This window comes from Eptatretus burgeri, chromosome 1, assembly GCF_056783735.1.
Source record: "Eptatretus burgeri isolate ZD-2024b chromosome 1, Ebu_testis_v1, whole genome shotgun sequence".
NCBI classification, from domain to species: Eukaryota; Metazoa; Chordata; class Myxini; order Myxiniformes; family Myxinidae; genus Eptatretus; species Eptatretus burgeri.
Window position 1 is genome coordinate 104,814,355 of NC_140961.1, and position 23,484 is coordinate 104,837,838.

The 23,484-nt window shown below is 44.9% G+C and overlaps 1 protein-coding gene across 5 annotated transcripts; it reads right to left on the reverse strand.

Moving 5' to 3' along the window:
- Window positions 1-41: 41 nt before the first annotated feature.
- Window positions 42-22,691, reverse strand: LOC147035104 (transcription initiation factor TFIID subunit 6-like). Of its 5 annotated transcripts, none has more exons than XM_085893683.1 (6): window positions 22,397-22,524; window positions 12,342-12,495; window positions 7,831-7,917; window positions 3,965-4,118; window positions 3,608-3,664; window positions 3,308-3,414 (listed from the first exon to the last, which is right to left on the reverse strand). In XM_085893683.1, exons 2-6 carry the CDS (start codon window positions 12,489-12,491, stop codon window positions 3,323-3,325), a joined length of 540 nt encoding a protein of 179 aa, XP_085749809.1. In that variant the 5' UTR covers window positions 12,492-12,495; window positions 22,397-22,524; the 3' UTR covers window positions 3,308-3,322. The 5 variants fall into 5 exon arrangements, with proteins under 5 accessions (XP_085749822.1, XP_085749809.1, XP_085749792.1 ...); XM_085893666.1 differs by lacking the exon at window positions 22,397-22,524 and adding an exon at window positions 12,636-12,683; XM_085893676.1 differs by lacking the exon at window positions 12,342-12,495 and having other exon boundaries at window positions 22,397-22,657.
- Between the last annotated feature and the right edge of the window lie 793 nt (window positions 22,692-23,484).

Genomic DNA, 23,484 nt, shown 5'->3' on the forward strand with positions numbered 1-23,484 from the left:
GAGAGATTCACTTTCCTTGGCAGTGATATTCATGTCTCTGCTTGCTGTGAGTCAAAGGTCAATAGATGTCTGGGTCGGGCCGAGGGAGTCATGGATTCACTGGATCATGGGGTGTGGCGCTGCCGGTACCTGTGCGGGAGGACGAAAGTCCAAGTCTTCAGGTCCTTGGTACTTCCAGTCTTGCTCTATGGATGCGAGACTTGGATGGACTCTGACCAAGGATCTGAGACGGAGACTTAATTCCTTTGGTACCAGGTCTCGCGGAGAATCCTTGGCTATCGCTGGTCGGATTTTGTGTCCAACGAGCGGTTGCTGAGAGAGACTCGGATGAGATTTGTTACCTGCGTAGTCCGTGAGCGTCAGTTGCGGCTGTATGGACATGTGGCTCGTTTTCCTGATGCTGATCCTGCTCACCAGATTCTCTCAGCGAGGGAGTCTCATGAGTGGAGGAGGCCAGTGGGCCGACCACGTGCCTCGTGGTTGCAGCAGGTTGACCATCATCTCAAGGAGACGGGGATGGGCCTGGCATCTGCCTGGGGGATGGCCAGACGGAGGCCCCTGGAGTACCGGCGGAAAGTGGATGCAGCGACGCGCTGTTCTGGCACATGCTCCCATACCTGACCTGACCTGTGACTCCAAGCATACCAGACCAGACCATGGCAGGTCGTGGGACATTGAATCAGCCGTCCATCGTCTGTGGCAGGGGCCCTGAACAAAAGGGCATGCATGCCTGAGCAATACTAAGAACTGCAACCTCCAGTAAGCCCCTTGCACATCAACCAAGTGAGGATTTTCTCATGTTCATTCACCATTACTGAAGGATTCCTACCTAATTAGGTTATTTTCCCTCATTTAGTCTCATGCTACTACAATAACTTCCTTCGTGGCCGCAATTGTGTCGGTTGCCTTCATATCTGAAGAAAGCCATTCGCATGAAACATGCTGACTACCTGGTAAACTAGTTTAGTGCAGAAGCTGCTGCCCAAACAATAACCACCATCAATGTAGCAAGCAATGTAACCTGATGTCAAGGAACCTCCAGGAAGACCAGAACAATTGCTACAAGGCAGGACTTTGAAATTTGCTTGAGGTCCCACGACAGCTCAGCTCCTCTTCAGACACAGTGGGATCTTTAATGGCCACCACATAATGCCGGCAGACAGGACACCCAGTTTAACATCCATCCGAGGAACACCACACACATTGATGAATCACACTGCGTGTGAAACACCAGGATGGCGGTTTATAGCTGGGTCGAGATTTGAAACCAGGCTAGACAGCTCAGAGGTGAGTGTGCATACATCTAGGTTCTAGGCTATCCCTCCTGCCCATGTGTCTCCAATTGCTCTCACCTTCTTTTAGGGCAGCGGTTCTTAACCAGGGGTAAATTGACCCTGAGGGGGTAAAACATCCCATGGTTGGGGGTAAGTATACAAATTCCAAAATAGTGCAATTGCAAACTTTCCAAACTTGGATGAGATCATCAGGAAAGAAGCTGAAGATGTCAATGAACATTTTAAAACCATGAATGATCACTTTCACTGGCTACTTTGCAATGGACACAATTCCTAAAGAAAGCTGGATAGTGAGACCGTTCACAATGATCATGATCTGACCGAGATGAATGCTTTTCTCTTTTTTCAAAAAAAATGCATCGGTTAGTCGATGAGTTTAAATAGCTCATGGGATGGGGTTAAATGGAAGAAAAACTTAAGAATCCCAGTTTTAGGGCAAGCCTAAGTATTTAATGAACCAGGTGGCTAGACCTGACGTTTGATTGAAGGTGGCAGAAATTTGGAATTTGTTCATGATACTGGTGATAACTCGCCTACACTTCACAAAATACAACACGGATCTTTAATGTCTACCAAATAATGCAAGCAGATGGGACATCCGACTTAAAGTCCATCCAAGGGAAGAGACACTTTGTGATGCAAATTCCTGCCTGCAAAGCACCAGTTGAACAGTTGATAATCGAGTCAAGAATACAACCCGTGCTGCACAGCTCAAAGTTATGTGCGCTACCTTTGCACCATCCAAAACTCTTGAAACGGAGACCACAGACAATCTTAATAAAGTGCTTACACAAAGCAGGTCATCACGTGTGATCAGAATCAATGTTGCACCACTAATTTGTACATTCAATTTCCTTCACACTTAGGGAAATCCCAGCAGTCAAGCCACCTATAATGCATCGTATGGGCCTTGCTCTGAAACACCTTCGTCATCACGGTATCTTGATGGCATGGGTCTGGTGGTCTATTGCAGACCTATGCTAACTTGCTCCTGCAAGGGGGGAGGGGGGGCGGTATTCAACATCTGAGCACATACAGCCATTGTCCGCTCCTGACGGAGGCCACTGTGGCTGAAACATTTGACCTTCCCGAGTCTTTGACCATTTTTCTAAAATAATAAACGAGTTGGTTGCACTTATGCATTTTCCACTCTGGGCTTCTCACAAATTTTGACGATTATGGCTCTTCAAAAGTATCAGTTGGTTCTTTTATGGCATTATTTTCGAAAATAATTCTTAAGTGGAGAACAATCGAATGATAATTTTACATGATTTTAGAGGCAATTCAATTGACGAAGTAGAAGTACAGGTGGTGGATAAAAAATGGAAACACCTGGGCAAATGAGGGACACCAAGCAACGGCTTTGACACAAGTGTGGCCCATGTGTTAATTAAATAAATAACATGATAGCATGGTTAGGATCATGTATAAAAATGCTGCACAGGCCTGGTTGCCTATAATTATGGCTGGCATGGCTGCAAGAAGAGACCCCCCCCCCCCAATGCCCCCAACCAGAGCACATGTGGTCACCCAATGGTTTGATGAGCATGACACTGATGGTATCCATCTGTAATGGCTTTCTCAGTCACCGGATCTGAACCCAATCGAGCATTTACGGCATATTCTGGAGCGACACCTCAGACAGTGTTTTCCACCTCCATAAAACAGGTGTGAGTTGATCGACTTTCTTGAGGAAGAATGGTGCCGCATCCCTCCTGCACAATTCCAGCCGCTGGTGGACTATGCCATGGCGCATACGGGCTGTACTGGCTGCATGTGGTGACCCATTGCCCTATTAAGTGAATTTACATTGGTGTTTCCATCTTTTTTTTTTTGTCCACGACCTTTTCATATCAAACAGAAGCATAAACAAGTATAATTTAAATAATTGTTGCAGAGAAAGTGAGAAAACATGGACTACTGTTCATTGATGACGTCTGGTATAGATTGGTTGAATGGTTGAGATGAAATCTATGCAAATGAAGACAACAAAAACATGAAATTAACTGAGATCAAGACATTGCAAATTAAATCTTACCTCGTTCAGCTTCACGACCTGCATCCGTGGTTAGCTCACATGTGGTTAGCTGTTTAATCTCTAGTTCCTTCTCTTTATTCTCTGGGGTGCAAGAGATAAAAAAAAAAACAAATTGATTTGAAAATCAGAAGTGCTGTTTGGCCCAGGGGTGGTGGAAGCTGTGCCAATGAGTGTGTGTTTTCGGCCAGGTGGTTATGTTTTGTTTCTGAATGTGTTTATCAACGAGGCATTAGATGATGTAAAAGTTTTAGTGTTTTGCAAACATGATCCTTGCCTTGCATGGGATTGTCCAATGTTAACGGTTGAACTCCATCAATGCAAAGCCAGTGAGCTGTGTGCAAAGAGTTATACAAAGCTGTGTGCAAACTTATACATTTAACAATTGGCATATAAAACAAATATCATCAAATCTGGGGAGAAGCACAATCAAACAGTGATTATATCTTGTAATGATGGTTGTGATCAATATCATTATAAGTTGTCTTGGCAAAGACCAAGATAATAATTATGATCAATATAATATGGTTCGACTGTACCAAGAAACTGCTTTGGCAGCACTGATGCTCTGTAACGAAGTATGGTACATCAGAATCATGATAAAATGATAATCATGTGTTACACAACTTCTGACCTTTTAATGAAACATCCAGTGGGACACGAGGAAGCGAAGCATAAATAATGCTTTTCAAAGATATCTCCGATTTGTCATAAAAGTAAAGTTCACGTCCTCCTCCACTGGCAGAGCGGAATGGCAAATATTCCGAGCTGTTGCAACCGTACAGCGGCTGGAACAGAAATGGGGTGACCATAGGATACACGTGATGGAAATAGATAAGAAAGGTAAACATGAAAAGGTAGTTGTAATATAAACTGGAAGGGAGGGCACTCGGTAGAGCACATTCTTCCGCCACGCAATGCCTGATCCAGTGGAACATGTCAAGCCAAATAACTTTTTGAAATATCATGCTGGACATCGTCTTTGGCCCTATATCAATGGTGAAGAATCACTTTAAAAATTAAATAATTATCGTTCCGGATTCGGATCTTTTAGGATCTTCACCATAGTGGCTGGCTTGGAACCTTAGAGTCCTGAGATCAAGTCCCTGTCAACCGTTGATTTTACACCAGGTGGGGTTGGACAGTCTGTGATCCTTCCGAGGTCGGCGAAATGAGAACCAGTGTACTGGTGTAATAACCATTCGGGGGAAACCTGCGTCAGAGTAGCAACCCATCCAGGACCAAAGAAACTGCCACAGCAGCCCTATGCGCCTTTACGACGTGAAAGGAATGGCATTATATTATATTGTTGCGGTTCTATAAAACCGCATGCCTCCACGGCAATGGCACACAACATACAGCGATCCCAAGGCAGTTATTTCAATAACATGTGCATTAGTCCCTTCCATATGTCGCGTGTAAAGGGGAAAGACACGTTGCGTAGGACTCTTTCACTTTGACCTCTTACACTTCTTTAACCATTAACCCTTGCAGTTCTTTCACTCTTTGGTACACCTCTTTCTCTCACATGAAACATGCGAGCAAGCATGCACGCCAATCAATAGAAACTAAGCAGATGCGCTGCGAGCACCTCCAGTACGTCCGCGCTGTGAGCGCCTCCCGTGCCTTCGCGTGCCATTTCTCAATCGCCTTTTCACCCCAGACTATACCATGCTCACCACAACCACTTCACACGACTCATAAAAAGCCCCGCAACAACTCAAACTCATGCTTTATTCACGATCTCATTTCAAGGAACTTCAACCTCTTCCCCACAATGCCACATTACAATCCTCTCACTACAAATGCCACAACATGTTCGCACTATACAATTCGCCGCAACTACCACATTGTCATCGAACTCTCACCATAGCCTCGAAGGACACGGAGGAGACGTAGGTCGGGATATTTTGGGGCATAACTAGAAGCACGAATGTGCGCCGAAGCTTGTTTAAGGACCTACGGGTGGCGCAGGGATTTCCGTGAAATCCCACATTCGAATGGAGGCCAGCGCATGCTCCAGGCCGGAGAGCGCTTCCAAAAAGCATGGCCCCATGTTAAAGTTGGAGCTCTGACATGACCAGGTCGGCGAGCAACAGCCGTTTTTCGCGTCTGGGGCCTGGCGAGGTGTGACTATGACCACTATGGACCAATGGGGAAGCATGATTTCGCTAACAGCCCTATTTGATCCGATTTTTAGTTCCTCCCCTAACCCGGGGCTCATAAAAAGAGCAGTTCAGAGCAGTTCGTTGTTGGAGATCGGAGAGCAGTTCGGAGTTGGCAGATCATTGGGGACAGGGAGAGGATGAGCCGGAGCAGCACTCGCCAGACATCGGACCTTGCCGGGGAGACATGCGGCTTGAGGAGAACAAGCATTGGCCCAGATCGAGGGGCGCCTCAAGTCCACGTGACCAAGTGTGGGGTCATGCGTTGTTGCTACGAGCCGGGGCTATTCCATTCAAATCGATGCTCATTAGATTACATCGACACTTACACATACAGATTCTTACACGAATAGGATTGGGTCTTTCTTCTACCTTCTATCTCTCATCAACTGTGGACGCAAAGAGAGCAATCAATGCGGGCAAAGCCAGACCAACTGTTATTTTCAGGACAGGACCAAAGAGCGAAATAAAAGAGCAAACCGAACTGACTTGCACCTCAAATTTTTCCTCTTGCACCAAGCCGTACCCCCCTCATTGCATTACACTGGCACCTCAAACTCCCACAACCAAGACACCCTCAGTATTTCTCCCACCTCCCTTTTCGTAAGCGTTCTGGGCTGCGCTGGTCTACCAGCTGCGGCTGGTATTGAGAGGCCGTTCATCCTCAACTGTTTGTTTCTCTCTGGGCTATTTATAATTTTCCTCGGGGTGTGTGCGTGTCCATGTGAGCATGCGTGTGCGAGCGTGCCTGTCATAGCGCAAGTTACGACTGTGTAAGAACTATTGGGATAACTCTGCACCGTCTTATTTTGTACTATTGCTTGCCTTTTGCCACACCCCACAAATTCCTTGCTTACTCTGCTGTACATTGCAATAAATCATTTACTGTGCCACATAACTTTCCTCGCATCCTGGTTTAAATAAATGTATTGCTTAGAAATGTTCCCAGCTCGTTCTTGCCTTTTCCTCCATTGGTCCAGCATGGCCCACACCCAAGCTTAGCCGGGACATTATTCCCAAAGGATCTGTTCAATAGCCATATGCACTTGGCAGCTCCGCTTGGCTGCACCTGATCCCAGAGGTAATCTGAATAACACAAGTAAGTACCGAGGGCACGATCTCCGGTAAGGTCACGTATCCTTAAGTAAACGGTTGTTAGACGGAGGACCCCAAGTCACGTGGTCAAGTTTTTGGCGTTCGCGGTCGATTAGCGACCCGCCGCGACATGAAGATATTCGTGTGCGATGGCCTGCGCTTCCTGGTGAGTCCAGAAAATAACTTGAGACAGCCCCTCCCTCGTGGTTACCCCACGACGCCAGTACCGCGATAATATTATATTTAACCCTATGCCCAGTAATTTCCTGCCCACTCAGTATCAGTCATTAATTAGATTGTGTATCTAAATACGATCATTAAAAGCCCCAAACTTATAAAGAAACTGCAGTACTGTACATATTTGGAAGTTATAAATGGGAAAAAAGTCAAAAAATTACAAAGTAGCTGTCCTTTGGTTGCTCAGAAACCTGAATTAAAAATTTTCATGAGGTTGAATTTCAAAATAAAGGAATTGCGATAAATGATCATTATTTAAATTTTTACACCATATCCCAAAAGTGAAACACTGATAAACTTTCAACAACAGAGAATTATGGTGTGATCCTTAATGGTTTTTATGGCTGGTATTGGCTTAATGGTTAGGGTGGAGGGCTTTGGATCTTAAGGTACTGAGGTCAAACCCTGCTCAGCTGTTGAATAAATACCAGGTGGGGTTAACTTGGCCTGTCATCCTTCCGAGGTCGGCAAAATGAGTGCCAGCATGCTGGTATACTGTGTCGGAGTGGCGACCCATCCAGGATTGTGCCCAATAGCCAAGAAGACTGCTTAAGCAGCACCAACAGAGAATGGTCCCAATCTCCTCTCCTCCCTCTCTGTGTGCAGGATATTTTAAAGGTTTTAGATGGATCCAGATGAAATTTGGTGGGCAGGTTTGGGGTGGGACCACGACAAATTGATTCGATTTTGGTGAAGATCCGAATACGGATCTGGATACGAGAATTATTTAATTTTTAAAGTGATTCTTCACCATTGTGGGGGCAAAAACAATATTTAGCACGATTTTTCAAAAATGTATTAGGCCCGATATCTTCTCATGGATCAGGCATTATCTAGCGGAGGAAAGAACTCCACAGAGTCCATCATGATGTTTTTTGTGATATAAAGTTGCTGTTTGAGTTTAGTTCAAGTTGTTGGTCATGTTTGAGTTCAGTGTTAGATAAAATACTTCATGGTTGAGGTGAGATGTGAGCTCAGGAAATTGTCGTTTTTTTCGTGTTACCTCAACATTTTTAAGCTTGAGAGCAAAGTCTATATCGGCTGCCACTAACTTGCTCCTCTTTCCATGACGCATGAACTTCAAAGCATCCTATAAAAACAAACAACACAATTTCATTCCAAAACACGGAGCTGCACATTATTTGTATTAAGAGTCATTCCACCTCATATCACAGGAGGCCTCCCAGTTGACCCCCTCAGATTTACTTTAAACTTTCATAAAATAGTTCCCAGGTATCAAAATGAAGCTGCATAAAATTTTAGGTCCATAGATGCGGTCAACTCAGAGATATTGAGGGTTGAAAATGTGGTTCTGCCCTATTTTTATGGTCGTTGCAAGCATCACAAAATGAACGGCAACTTTTAAACTCCCACAACTTTTTAAATATTAATGCTGGAGCCTTGAAATTGTCAGAGATTATTCTTCTATAACTGCTCTGTAAGAAACAAACATAAAACTGAGTATACCTCTATTAAATTTTATGACCTGATCAGTTGAAATCCAGAAAAAAAATGTTGCTTTTTATGAAGACCCAACTTTGAGACCCCATATATTTTTATTGACCCATCCCAGAAGCTTGAATTTTTTTTCATGTAATAACTGTATGGTAGTAGTATTCAAATACATGTTTACTTTTCTAAATCAGTCATATATAATACAGTCATGATCCCTCATAAATTGAAAGTTTTCATTTTTCCCCAAAATTCAGGTGAGGACTGCAAATATATAACAAGGCATACCACTTCAAATTGTTCACCATTGGAAAGAGCATATTCAAGTTTACAAAAGTGTCAAATATAAAAGTGGTATATTTAAAAAATATATATTTTCTATTATTTTTTTTTAACTGTTGTTAACACAGTCGTGAATACATGAAGTGTGTGCATGGTGTGGGCACCATGGTTATCATGAATGATTAGTTATATGATTCAAATTAATAATACAAAAATACATCACATACTGCAATAACAATGTAATAAAACATTTCACGTAAATGATTTGAATAGGTCCTTGATCTGCTTTTCCAAGTCAGGTGCGAGCTTGTACTGCCTCCCAGTTGACGTTAGGGGAGCATCAATAACTTTCATCACATGGACCAAAGGAACCTAACAAATGTCCTCCCATGAATGTAACTATATACACTGCTGACATCAGCACATCAGCCACTATTCCTGAGTTCCATTTTTAGCCCCAGCCAGATGAGTTATGCTCTTGCTATTTACAAACTAGAACGGGCACTCAGTAGAGCGCATACCTTTGCCAACGCTACATTTTGCCCCACCCACCCCCCATAAACCATTGATTGTGAGGGTATTTAATCCCATACCACATCTGCCATCTCATATGTGTTATGATGGCTTAAAAACATTAAATTTCCTGTTGTTTGACACTGATTCACGTACATTGTACAATTTCTGTATGAACTCCCTGACCTTTTTGGGTGTCGGTGTCAAGTCAATCTGAAGACAACTGGTCACATTATAAGAAATAAGTTCAGTGACACCCCCCTCCCCCCCAATGCTTTAAACTCACCAATAAAGTCACTGTCATATATTACACATCACAGGATAGGGAATTGAATTATAAACATTTTGAATCGACTTACATGCAAATTGTATAAGAATTGACCGCGTTATGATAATAAAGGTCGTTGACCCCCCTGACCTTTGACCTAAACCGCTAACAAAGGTAATGACGTCATTGTGTCATATCGTATATCACAAGATTGGGCATTGAATTCACAACATTTTGGCATTGGTTGCATGAAAATTGGATAAAGATCGACCGCACGATGGCAAAATGACGATTTTGACCTTTTCATGACCTCGACCTTGACCTTTGTACTCTTAATTTTGTAATTGGTATTAGAGTGTGGGGAACAGAACAGTCAACATTTTGGTGTTGGTTTCATGCAAATTGGATAAGAATTGACCGTGTTATGACTAAAACTGCACATTTTGCAATGTCGTGACCCCCCATGACCTTTGACTCCCAACTGCTAATCAGGGTTATTACGTCATTGTGTCATGCTACATATCACAAGATGGGCATTGAATTCTGAACATTTTGGCATTAGTTGCATGCAAATTGGATACAAATTGACCGCACTATGGTAAAAAAAACGATTTTGACCTTATCATGACCTTGACCTTGACCTTTGACCCGATCGCTCCCAAAATCTAATCAAATGGTCCTCGAATAATAACCAATCATCCCACCAAATTTGCTGCGATTCAGTTCAATACTTTTGGAGTTATGCAAATAACAAACAAACAAACAAACAAACAAACACACGTAATCACAAATAAATAAATAAATACACAGCGATCAAAACATAACCTTCGCAACAAAGTTTGCGAAGCTAATGAGAAACAAAGAATTACAAATTCAAATTTCAAAGTATTGAGTTCATGGTATCCTCATAGCAGATGATATGTATGTACATAGTATATACATGTACAACACATATGTACTACATGTAAAAGGACTGTTCATTAAATAGCACACACAACGCGCACAGCACTGGCAGAACATCATTTATTCAAATATTTTTAAAATATTGATAGAAACATTATACCACTTTCATCTTTGACACTTTCATGAAGTTGAATATGCTCCTTCCAATGGTGAACAATTTGAAGAGACATACCTTGTCATACATTTGCAATCCTCACCTGAATTTTGGGGAAAAATGAAAATTTTCAATTTTTGAGGGATCATGACTAATATATATGACTGATTTAGAAAAGTAAACATGTATTTGAATACTACTACCATAGTTATTACATGAAAAAAATTTCAAGCTTCTGGGTTGGGTCAATAAAAATATATGGGGTCTCAAAGTTGGGTCTTCATACACAACCAACATTTTTTTTTCTGTATTTCAACTCATCAGGTCATAAAATTTAATAGTTATACTCAGTTTTATGTTTGTTTCTTACAGAGTTGTTATAGAAGAATAATGTGTGAAAATTTCAAGGCTCGAGCATTAATATTTAAAAAGTTGTGGGAGTTTAAAAGTAGCCGTTCATTTTGTGATGCTCGCAACGACCATAAAAATAGGGCCACAACCACATTTTCAACCCTCAATATCTCGGAGTTGACCGCATCTATGGACCTAAAATTTTACGCAGCTTCATTTTGATACCTGAGAACTGTTTTATGAAAGTTTAAAGTAAATCTCAGGGGGTCAACTGGGAACATTTTCTTAAATTTGGTGATTTCACATGGAATGACTTATAGAACAAACATAGAAATATTATTCAGACTATAAATAAATCAGAATCACATGTCAGATGTGCATAATTTCAAGAAAAAAAAAAAAAAAATCAGGCAAGCAACAAACGTTCTTGTTCTTCCAGAACAAACGAAAGAAGCAACATGGCGTGAAGTACAAATTGAACTAATGTCAAAAGGGTCACAGCCATATTTGTACACAAATTTACAAACACTAGAATTACCCGTTCCCATCGGGAACAGCCTGGGGAGGAGGGCATGGGGGATAGTAGTTCAAATATATTTTGTGCCGTAGCTAATAATCCCCACTGCCTGCAGCATGGATCAGTAAACCACTTGTACTGTGGCATGTGTACAGGTGAAAACTGTAAGTCATCTACCCGAACTCGCCCCCCCCACCCCCCCCGCATTCCCGGATGTTTTTTGTGTCCATGAACTGACCCTGGGTACTACCGACACATGCAAATTTTGATGATCAGCCCAGCGCCGTTTTCTTCTATTTTTTTTTTTTTTTTTTTTTTTTTTTTTTACACACGCACGCACGCCTTCTTATATACAACAAAGAGCAGTGTTGATATGTCTGGTAACTACACCAGACCCTTGGGCCAATCAACACCAACACCTCAGGGTATACTCAGCGGGGTCCCTACTTAAGTTTTCCGCAAAAAAAATTCAATTACTTTTTTTATTTTTAGAAAAAATCTTTATTTTATTTTTGTTATCGGATTTATCATAGGTGTTGTTATAAATTTCTCCATTGTGGCGGATCAGTCCCATAACCTTGTGCGGTAACACTGAGACCAAGGACCATGGACAGATAGGATGGGAAACTCCTATTACGCATGTATGAGCTAAATTAGAAGTTTCCTTTTCATTGAAGGTCTCAAGAGCAACCGGATGACCTCCGTCTTGACCTGGTAACTACTCCGAGATGAAGGACCATCGGTAGATTGGACAGGAAACTCCGATTGCGCATGTGGCCCAGAAGGGCACACCCATTCAAAGGATGGGAGGACCAGCTCATAGAATTCGATGCAGGCAACGATTTTGACACAGAAACATAAAAGATCTCAGAAAAAAAATGATTTCAGGACAAATTCTGGGAACAAGTATAATGAGAAGTACCCACACCTCCTTCCACTCCCCTACCAATGTGTCTTTTCTATCCCCTCCACTCCCAAACCCTACCCAAACCCCTCATCCAACACCACACTCTTTCTAATTTGTATACTTCTGTTTCAAGTGCACTATGAGCATTATTATGACTGCTCCTCTACCTGAACGAGGAGTCTCAGAACAGATGATATATCTTCAGAGATGAGCTGACAAATATCTTCACTCAGGGCACAGATTCCAACAGCTTCAGCCATAAGAGTCACACTGCTTGCTGGTACAGATGCCCACTTAACTTGCTTCCTGCTTGCCATGACTCTGTGAATGAACACAACACAGAAACAGCATTTGAGGTGCAGACATATAATATACATGGAAGAGAGGTCAAGGGAGGGAGGTGGCAAAACTGGCATAAAAGGAAAATTTGAGAAAACTGCAGGGGATATGTGTTCACTCACCTTATGTCAGTCGAGAAAGCTGTTACTTTATGGTTTAGCTCCTCCATGAGCTTCTATATGTTAAAAAAAAATAAAAATAAAACCAGAACGGGCACTCAGTAGAGCGCATACCTTCGCCAACGCGACATTTTGCCCCCCCCCCCCAGAAACCGTTGATTGTGAGGGTATTTAATCCCATACCATGGTATTTAATGTGAGGGTATTTAATGTGAGGGTAATTTAATACATGTGAGGGTATTTAATCCCATGTATCTGAAAGTTGCCAGCATTTAAGGTGCTGTTTCTTCTGTCTCCTCGGTACGTGTTCCATGCAGCATGGGCATTGTGTCGAGTGTGCTTTCTGTCCATTGGGTGGAAATTACCGCTGCACATGCGTTTGGCAGGCTGTGATTTCTACGGAGGGGTGTTCAGCGTAATGCCAGGTTGACCTTTGCTGAGGACCCATCACACAGCGCAGGGTGCACGTGGCTCAGATTTACCTCAGGAATAATCAGAAAAGAAGAGTAGGAATGACATTAGAAATGAAATGAAGAAGAAATAATGTAAGCAAATCTAGCTACGAGATCCTTGCAATGCACGCCCCTGTTGTCCCACTAGACAAAAGGGAAGGGACGATCTAAACGTACATGAATGGAATAACTGTCTGCGGATCACAATAAATTGTGTGCCACTGCCTTGGAGGCATGCTGTTCTTAGAACCACAACAGTGTGTGTGTGTGTGTGTGTGTGTGTGTGTGTGTGTGTGTGTGTGTGTGTGTGTGTGTGTGTGTGTGTGTGTGTGTGTGTGTGTGTGTGTGTGTGTGTGTGTGTGTGTGTGTGTGTGTGTGTGTGTGTGTGTGTGTGTGTGTGTGTGTGTGTGTGTGTGTGTGTGTGTAAATCATAAGAAAAAATAATTAAAAAATTAAAAAAAGAAGACAACATGAGACGAGGAAGAAACCGACCTCAAACAAGGAAGAGGCCACTTGGACTAGCATTGCCTTGGTACACTCCTGGCCTATTTTTTTTGGTGCAGCTTAAAACATCAATCTTCTTGATGGTTTACTCAAATCAAAATATTCCCAATCTTGATCAGATGAACCAACTTATCTATAATAATAAATGTTAGTGTGTGTGCGTGTCAGTGTGCGCCTCCTCCATTATTCCATGCAGGCAGGCCTTTGCCAAGTCAATACACTACACTAGCGATACCCGTGCACATGCACGGGATAGCAGTACAACATATCTGGTAGCAGACGATAGACCGTACACGGGGAATGACAAAAATACGCATTGTGCAAAATGCAAGTGGTACTATGGAACGCCAAGACTTCCCAAACATTGTCGGCATGTCTGCTAAGTGCCACAGCAATTTCATAGGGATCGTGTGATGGCGAGCCGAGTTTTTAGTGTGCAAGCTTGGTATTATAATAGAGATGGCCAAAATGTGTGCACACCTGCTTGTCCAACATCTCATTCCAAAATCATGTGCATTAATATGGAGTTGGTCCCTCCTTTGCTGCTTTAACAGCCTCCAATCTTCTGGGAAGGCTTTCCACTAGATGTTGGAACATTGCTGCAGAGATTTGCTTCCATTCAGCCACAAAAGCATTAGTGAGGTCGGGCGCTCATGTTGGGCGATTCGGTCTGGACTGCAGTCGGTGTTCCAATTCATCCCAAAGGTGTTCGATGGGGTTGAGGTCAGGGCTCTGTGCAGCTAGTCAAGTTCTTCCACAATAATCTTGACAAACCATTTCTGTATGGACCTCGCTTTGTGCACGGGGCATTATCATGCTAAAACAGGCAAGGGCCTTTACCCAAACTGTTGCCACAAAGGTGGAAGCACAGAATCGTCGAGAATGTCTTTATATGCTTTCACGTTAAGATTTCCCTTCATAGAACTAAGGAGCCTTGCCCGAACCATAAAAAAAACAGTCCCAGACAATTATTCATCCTCCACCAAACTTTACAGTTGGCACTATGCATTCGGGCAGGTAGCGTTTTCCTGGCATTTTCCAAACCCAGATTCGTCTGTCGAACTGCCAGATGGTGAAGCGTAATTCATCACTCCAGAGAACGTGTTTCCACTGCTCCAGAATCCAATGGTGGTGAGCTTTACACCATTCCAGCCAAAGCTTGGCATTGTGTGTGATTATCTTTGGCTTGTGTGCGGCTGCTCGGCCATGGAAACCCATTTCATGAAGCTCTCGACGAACAGTGTTTGTGCTGACATTGCTTCCAGAGTCAGTTTGGAACTCGCTAGTGAGTGTTGCAACTGACAGACGATTTGTCCATGCTACGCACTTTTGCACTTGGCGGTCCTGTTCTGTGATTTTGTGTGGCCCACCACTTCACGGCTGAGCTGTTGTTGCTCCTAGACATTTCCACTTCACAAGAAAAGCATTTACAGTTGACCGGGGCAGCTTGAGCAGGGCAGAAATTTGATGAACTGACTTGTTGGAAAGGTGGAATCCTATGATGGTGCTACGTTGAAAGTCACTGAGCTCTTCAGTTCGGTCCATTCCACTGCCAATGTTTGTCTATGGAGATTGCATGGCTGTACGCTTGATTTTATACACCTGTCAGCATGGGTGTGGCTGAAATAGCGGAATCCACTAATTAGAAGGGGTGTCTGCTTACTTTTGGTCATGTAGTGTAGCATGTGTTTAAATTTTGAAATGCTCCCCACAGTTTTATATGGAACATGGCGGTTAAAAAGAAAACGTTATTGTTTGGATGGATTTTAACGCTCCGGTAACGCCCTGGCACGCTGCGTACCCTTCTTGACGCTGCCTTCTGGTCCCCCCACGCTATCCTCCACCACCATAAAACTCTGGAGGTCGAGGAGAGGAACGGGTGTCAAAGAATGAGTGAATCGGACAAATGAAAGCTTATTTTATTTAATTTTAATTTTTTTTTTAGCAGTCTGTCAGATCAATTCAGCAATTTGTCTCAGGTTAAGAGATTCTCGAGCTCATCATATGTGGAAATTAAATAAAGGCATGAACACTGACTGGTGCAGCTTTTTTGAAAGTTGAAAGAAAACAGCCTTCCTTCCATTCCCATTCCCTCATGCTCAGCTCGACTCCCAAAGCCCCTCCACACCCCACGAACCTCTCTGGGCAGTGTCCGATTGTTGTTTAGTATGACCCATTTGAATGTGGTTTTAACGTATATTTTATTGAATCCTATACTAATGCCGGCATAAGGGCACCATAGGGTCTGGTGATATTGTTGCGGATCAGGGCATCAGTTGCGAGCGCGACCGCTTGGTGGGGCGGTAGAGTCGACTCTACCGAACACCCGGAATCGAGATCGTACCTTTCGGATAATTCCGAGGGTACGGGTCCCTTCCAGGACCGTGAATAGTCAATAATTACACCACGTGGTACAGGGTTATTTGCCAATTTTAAAATACCTAGAGATCCACGTGGTGTTACCGAGTATTCACACCCTCGACGGCACTCGTAAGAGTCGAGCCGTTAGCGTGCCCGACCCGTGCTTAACCCGAGCGGATGGTTGCCAAAGTCCCGTCGGTCCAAATGTACATTTACAGCGGCAACAGCCTTTGTAATTCACAAACACGTGCCATGCCAATGGAAGAAGCACAAAAATGAACTGATACATTTAACAAATGTATTTATTTATAATGGGGGAAATTGGGGAGCACGCAAGAAGCAGAGTTATCCGACAATAGAGATGCAAGTATGTACAGCAAAGAGCACTTAAACAATTCCTACTTATAGACGGGCCCACCGACACACACACACGCACGCACGCACGAACGCACGCACGCACGCACGCGCACGCGAACTAGGCCAGCGTCGAGATGCGATGATAGAATCCAGAGCTCCCTTCAGCGCTCGTCCCGGGGCAACCAAAACTCTCCTCTGTAGCCCAGGCTGTCGAGAAGGCAGAAGGTTTCTCTGCCACTTCTCCAAGTCTTTTCGTTGAACGTCAAAGCGAGGGCTGATAACTCCACACTTGTTCAACCTGCCCATCAGATTGACCACAACCTTGCCTGCTCGATGGTCATCAACTATCTCAAAAATTCTCCAGTTCACCGACAGAGAGAGACGGCACGCAACCGACTTGCGGTTGTTGTGGAGGAAAGATCTCTTCTCGTCCGATCGCGCCACAACCTTATTCACCCTTCTTCAGGGGGGGAGGGGCCGCCTCCACCCTCCCTGCTCACCCTCACTGGACGGTTTTGGCGGGCAGAATCGCTCGTCGCCCTGTCATTGGCCAGAACGGGCGGCAAGTCCGTCGATTGGCCCGGGGGCATGGTGACGTCACGCGGACCGCATTTCTGACCGTCGCGGGATCTGCTTGGCTGAGCGGCGGCCACCTCACTCGTAGCACGCTGATTGGTCAAGGGCTGCCGCGAGGCTCCTCCTTGAACTCCGCCCACCATGGCTTCGGTCAGAGTGAGGTGAAGGTGAGGATGATGCTGGTGTTGTTGTAGTTGATGGTGGTGCAAAAATAAAAGAAAGCTCTGACGATCAACGTAACTTCGCAGCGCATGTACATTTAATTACCCATTAGACACAGGACAGGGACCCTAACTAAAAACACATACTTACCGATATAACTGTTCTATAGGACCTGTATGTTGAGTGCTCATGGCTTCCAGATTCGCAACAATATAATCGATGTACCGGTATTGGAATTCTGAAAATATCAGTATTTCCGAAAAAAATTAAAAAAAAAAAATTTGGTATATCACCAACAAATGGAAGAAAGGTGTTTACATTCCTTAAATACCGTACGTGATTTTAAAAACTTTGATGCATTTGGCGTCTCCACTTCACCTGGAACAGTGGAACGTTTTTCTTTGTCCTCGAGGCTGTTTTTAAAGCAATTGCCAATTGGTTATTACCTCTGCCACAAAAGGTGGAAGGACGTTATGTTTTCACCCATTTGTCTGTGTTTGTTTGTGTGCAAGATATTTCAAATAAAATTACCCCCGTGTGGGGGTGACGGTAATCTCTATAATGTTTTTTACTATCATAATCGATGAACCGTTGCCAGATATCTCCTAAAATGACAGACTAGATAGGTTTTGAAAATGGTGACTTTCACAACTTTCGTGACCTCGAATCCGGGAAAAAAAATATGTCGTTGGGTATCACTCATCGACCTCCACCCACATACCAAATTTCATCAAGATTGGAAGTCAAAAGTTTTCTTTGTACCGGGAGGTGTTTTTGACCATCTTCCAGATTACGTGGCGGCCAAACGGGACGGAAATTCAAAAATCTGTCCGGTTAGATACAAGATAATATTTTTTACTATCATAATCAATAAACAGTTGCCGAATATCTTGTAGAATGGGAGACTATTTTGTGGCAGACTATGAAATTTTGTGGACACGTTCGGCTATAATTTTTTTGAAAATGGTTTTGTTTTGAAATGGCGATTTTTATAACTTACGTGACCTTGACCTTGAACCCGGACAAAAGTTATATCGTTGTGCAACACTCATCGACCTCTACCCACATACTAAGTTTCATCAAGATCGGAAAGAAAAATTGACGGACGGATGGACATTTGGTCCGGCTTTATTAGGTCATCTCGGTAGAGATGCCCTAAAAATGTGGACCGATCCAGATAAAATTTGGTGGGCATGTTGGCTGTTTGACAAGTATGAACCGATTAGATTTTGGTGAAGATCTGGATCCGGCAACTCGAATTTTAAAAGTGATTGTTCACAATTGAGAGATGGGGCCAACAACGATGTATAGCATGATATCTCAAAAAGTTGTGGATAGATTCGGACGAAACTTGGTGGACAGGTTAGGTGTGTGACAAGGAAGAAGCGTTTCAATTTTGGTGAAGATCCGGATCCAGGTACGAGAATTATTTAATTATTTAAATTCTTCACCATTGACAGGGCCAAAAACGATAGAGTTCTGTATGACTGTATCGCATGATTATTACTTCCACCACCAAAGGTGAAGGTGGTTATGTTTTCACCCTTTTCTGTCTGTTTGTGTTGATGGTATCTCAAAAAGTTGTAAATGGATCCGGATGAAATTTTGTGGACACTTTCGGCTGTAATTTTTTCATTTCTCCACATACACGGTCGACTCCCTTAAAATGCAGCTTTTAAAATCGGTTTGGGGTAGGTTGTTCTCCATGAAATAGTTCTAAAATGGCCCCGAACTTGAAAAAAATTACCCAAGTGAAGGTTAAGAAAATTAAAAGATTAAAAAAAAAAAAAAACAACTACCACAAACGACGATTTTATCACAATGATCTTTTCATTTGTAGTCGAGGACATGTGTATTGTGTAAGTATCATTTCAGAGAAATCTGAACTCTGTGGGCCTACTTTTGACGCCTCAGGAGCCAAAAAACGTAATGTTCCTTTGTTTCGCTTTACATGCATCGAAAAATCACAAGATTTTTGGTGCTAGTGCATTAACGCCCCAGAGTTGAATGACCAGACCCTAAGTTTCGGGTGCCCCAAAGTATGCTTTATCATCGGAAACACAGGAGACAAATTAGACTGTTTTTTTTTCTTTATAAACTCCCTATGCTGGGGGGTCTAGTTCATTCCACAGCCGAAACCATCTCCCACCACAAGCACGTCACGAATTACCCGATTACCTCAGTACAATAACCCCAATAAACTCATAACCTTTTGGCTTTAATATTGTTGCGGTTCTGCAAAGCTGGCACTCCTCTGAGGAAATGGCACCCAACATATAGCGATCCTAAGACAGTTAGATCTCATGAGTATTCGTTTAGCTTGCAAAAATTTTTTACCCATTATTTATGTATCTATCCACCCATTATATCTAACACAGATACAGTTATGTCCCCTACTCCCCCTCGCTCTCCCCCTCCCATACTCCCCCTTCCTCCCTCCCACCCCTCACTCATCTACTCCTCGTCCCTCCCCTCACTCATCTACTCCCCGTCCGTCCCCTCACTCATCTACTCCCCGTCCGTCCCCTCACTCATCTACTCCCCGTCCGTCCCCTCACTCATCTACTCCCCGTCCGTCCCCTCACTCATCTACTCCTCCCTCTTCTCACTCATCATCTCCTCCTCCCTCCCCTCACTCATCATCTCCTCCTCCCTCCCCTCACTCATCATCTCCTCCTCCCTCCCCTCACTCATCATCTCCTCCTCCCTCCCCTCACTCATCATCTCCTCCTCCCTCCCCTCACTCATCATCTCCTCCTCCCTCCCCTCACTCATCATCTCCTCCCCCCTCCCCTCACTCATCATCTCCTCCTCCCTCCCCTCACTCATCATCTCCTCCTCCCTCCCCTCACTCATCATCTCCTCCTCCCTCCCCTCACTCATCATCTCCTCCTCCCTCCCCTCACTCATCATCTCCTCCTCCCTCCCCTCACTCATCATCTCCTCCTCCCTCCCCTCACTCATCATCTCCTCCTCCCTCCCCTCACTCATCATCTCCACCTCCCTCCCCTCACTCATCATCTCCTCCTCCCTCCCCTCACTCATCATCTCCTCCTCCCTCCCCTCACTCATCATCTCCTCCTCCCTCCCCTCACTCATCATCTCCTCCTCCCTCCCCTCACTCATCATCTCCTCCACCCTCCCCTCACTCATCATCTCCTCCTCCCTCCCCTCACTCATCATCTCCTCCTCCCTCCCCTCACTCATCATCTCCTCCTCCCTCCCCTCACTCATCATCTCCTCCTCCCTCCCCTCACTCATCATCTCCTCCTCCCTCCCCTCACTCATCATCTCCTCCTCCTCCCTCCCCTCACTCATCATCTCCTCCTCCTCCCTCCCCTCACTCATCATCTCCTCCTCCCTCCCCTCACTCATCATCTCCTCCTCCCTCCCCTCACTCATCATCTCCTCCTCCCTCCCCTCACTCATCATCTCCTCCTCCTCCCTCCCCTCACTCATCATCTCCTCCTCCCTCCCCTCACTCATCATCTCCTCCTCCCTCCCCTCACTCATCATCTCCTCCTCCCTCCCCTCACTCATCATCTCCTCCTCCCTCCCCTCACTCATCATCTCCTCCTCCCTCCCCTCACTCATCATCTCCTCCTCCCTCCCCTCACTCATCATCTCCTCCTCCCTCCCCTCACTCATCATCTCCTCCTCCCTCCCCTCACTCATCATCTCTCCTCCTCCCTCCCCTCACTCATCATCTCCTCCTCCCTCCCCTCACTCATCATCTCCTCCTCCCTCCCCTCACTCATCATCTCCTCCTCCCTCCCCTCACTCATCATCTCCTCCTCCCTCCCCTCACTCATCATCTCCTCCTCCTCCCTCCCCTCACTCATCATCTCCTCCTCCTCCCCCCCCTCACTCATCATCTCCTCCTCCTCCCTCCCCTCACTCATCATCTCCTCCTCCTCCCTCCCCTCACTCATCATCTACTCCTCCCTCCTCTCACCCATCATCTACTCCTCCCTCCCCTCACCCATCATCTACTCCTCCCTCCCCCATCATCTACTCCTCCCTCCCCCATCATCTACTCCTCCCTCCCCTCACTCATCATCCACTCCTCCCTCCCCTCATCATCCACTCCTCCCTCCCCTCATCATCCACTCCTCCCTCCCCTCACTCATCATCATCATCATCCACTCCTCCCTCCCCTCACTCATCATCATCTACTCCTCCCTCCCCTCACTCATCATCATCTACTCCTCCCTCCCATCACTCATCATAATCTACTCCTCCCTCTCCTCACTCATCATCATCTACTCCTCCCTCCCCTCACTTATCTACTCCTCCCTCATCAACTCCCCATCCCTCCGCTCGCTCACCTACTCCTCCGTCCCTCCTCACGGTCCTCGCTCATCTACTCCCCCGTCCCTCCTCACTCATCTACCCCCCGTCCCTCCTCACTCATCTACCCCCGTCCCTCCTCACTGTCCTCGCTCATCTACTCCCCCATCCCTCCTCACTGTCCTCGCTCATCTACTCCCTCCCTCATCCACTCCATCCCTTCCCCTTCCGTCCCTCATCCACTACCCCTCCACTCCCTCCTCCCTTCCTCCCCTCCCTCATCCACTTTCCCCTTCCTCATCCACTCCCCCTCCACTCCCTCCTCCCTTCCTCCCCTCCCTCATCCACTTTCCCCCTTCCTCATCCACTCCCCCTCCCTTACCTCACCTACTCCTCCTCCCTCCCTCCCCTCATCCACTCCTCCTCCCTCCCTCCCCTCATCCACCCCACCCTCATCCACTCCAACCTCCTTCCCTCCATCTACTCCACCATCCTCCCTCCCACTACTCCCTCCCTCTCCCCTACTCCCTCCCTCCTCTACCATCCTCCCCTCCTCTCCCACTACTACCTCATCTACTCAACCTCCCTCCACCCTGGCTCCTCCACTCCCCTTCCCCCTCACACCACTCCCATATCCTCGCGCCTTTTACTACTCCCCCTTCCCTCGCCCTTATACTAACCCTTGACTCCTCTCCTCTCCTCTCCCCACATCGCGTCAGACCAGATACATTGAAAAAGGCCATTACAATACATTGTGTTAAAACGCCAATATCCGTCCGATTCTCACCTTTTACTGAAAACTGAAACTTAAACCATATTAACGACAAAACACTGACATCAGATGGTGAATTTGAGTTAAGATATAGCCGTGAGGGAGTCTGAATGTACTTCATATTAAAGGCCTTAATTTCACTTAAAATAAATTTTCGCCTGAAAACGCATTTTCTTCCCGTTTTTTTTGCATCCAAAACTTACACCATCTTAGCAACCACAAAAAATAAAATCAGATATCGAAATAGAGTTAAGATAAAGCCGTGAGAATGTAAGAAAGGGCAAACTTACAAAAGAAGCTCCACGAAGCAAACAAAATGGCGGCGATTTGATTTTGAAGCCCCTCCCCAAACTGACGACAAATAGATTTCGTCTCCTCTTCTTCTTCTTCGACTTCCTCTGCTTCTGCTTCTTCTTCTTCTTCTTCGTCGAGTTATGAATTTTAATGGTGCTTTCAGAGCCAGCAGGTTCTATACACGCCATGCACCTGAACGTGATCAAAATAGTTTATGAGCCCATCGAGTGTAAAGAAATTTAAATGGATTTCCCACAATCCAGGAATTTTCGTACCAGCTTACAGAGTTGAGGGTGCTTCTGGTTCATCAGCCTCAACCCTCCCAGTAGATCCAACACCTTGATCCCCATTACTCCTACATTCTGTACAAGATGCCGCCTGGGTCCCTCATAAAGAGGGCAATTTAGGAATCAATGATTCAGATCTTCGGGTTTCCTCCACGTCTCACAAAAGCCCGTAGAGTGGCACCCAATTTTATACAGATATTAATTTAGGCGACTGTGCCCGAGTCTTAGCTTACCGAGAGCTACCTGGTCTTTCCAGGAAAGCATGGGAAGTTTAACTGGAGGTACCACATCCGGATGCACCACGTGACGGAATCTTCCCTTCGTGCTGGAGTCCCACTGAAATTGCCATTTTTTCTCAATCTGGCCTTTGGCCAGATTAATAATTTCTGATTGTCCCAGGGGTATTTGGATGACAGTTTCCAGTTTAAGGACATGCTTCGCCACTAGATCACAGGCCTCATTTCCACCAACGCCAACATGAGCAGGGATCCAGCACAGGTCAACCACCAGACCCCTGCACTTCGCAATATTAACCAAATGCCAAACTTTAAGCACCAAGTCATTCCTACAACCATCCTGTAAGGATACCAACGCCTTCTATCTCTTTCTAATCTGAAATCTCTTTCTAATTTAAAATTTGTGATCACTTCCTAGGTTGTCATCATGGACCATCCAATCACATCTTTCTGCTTCAATTGATGAAATGAGAGTATGATCCAGAGGGGACATCTTCCCTGTAGACGGATTTATACATGTCCCCGTTCCATCATTTAATACCACCATAACAAATTCATCAA

Bases quoted from the DNA above. Each gene is read 5' to 3' on its own strand.
- LOC147035104 (XM_085893666.1), bottom strand. From the start codon at position 12,682: ATGGAGGAGCTAAACCATAAAGTAACAGCTTTCTCGACTGACATAAG. The intron at 4,119-7,830 runs GTAACACGAAAA...TTTCTGTTCCAG, and splicing joins TCAAGCTTAAAAATGTTGAG to CCGCTGTACGGTTGCAACAG. The intron at 3,665-3,964 runs GTCAGAAGTTGT...CTTTGCACACAG, and splicing joins ACTGGATGTTTCATTAAAAG to CTCACTGGCTTTGCATTGAT.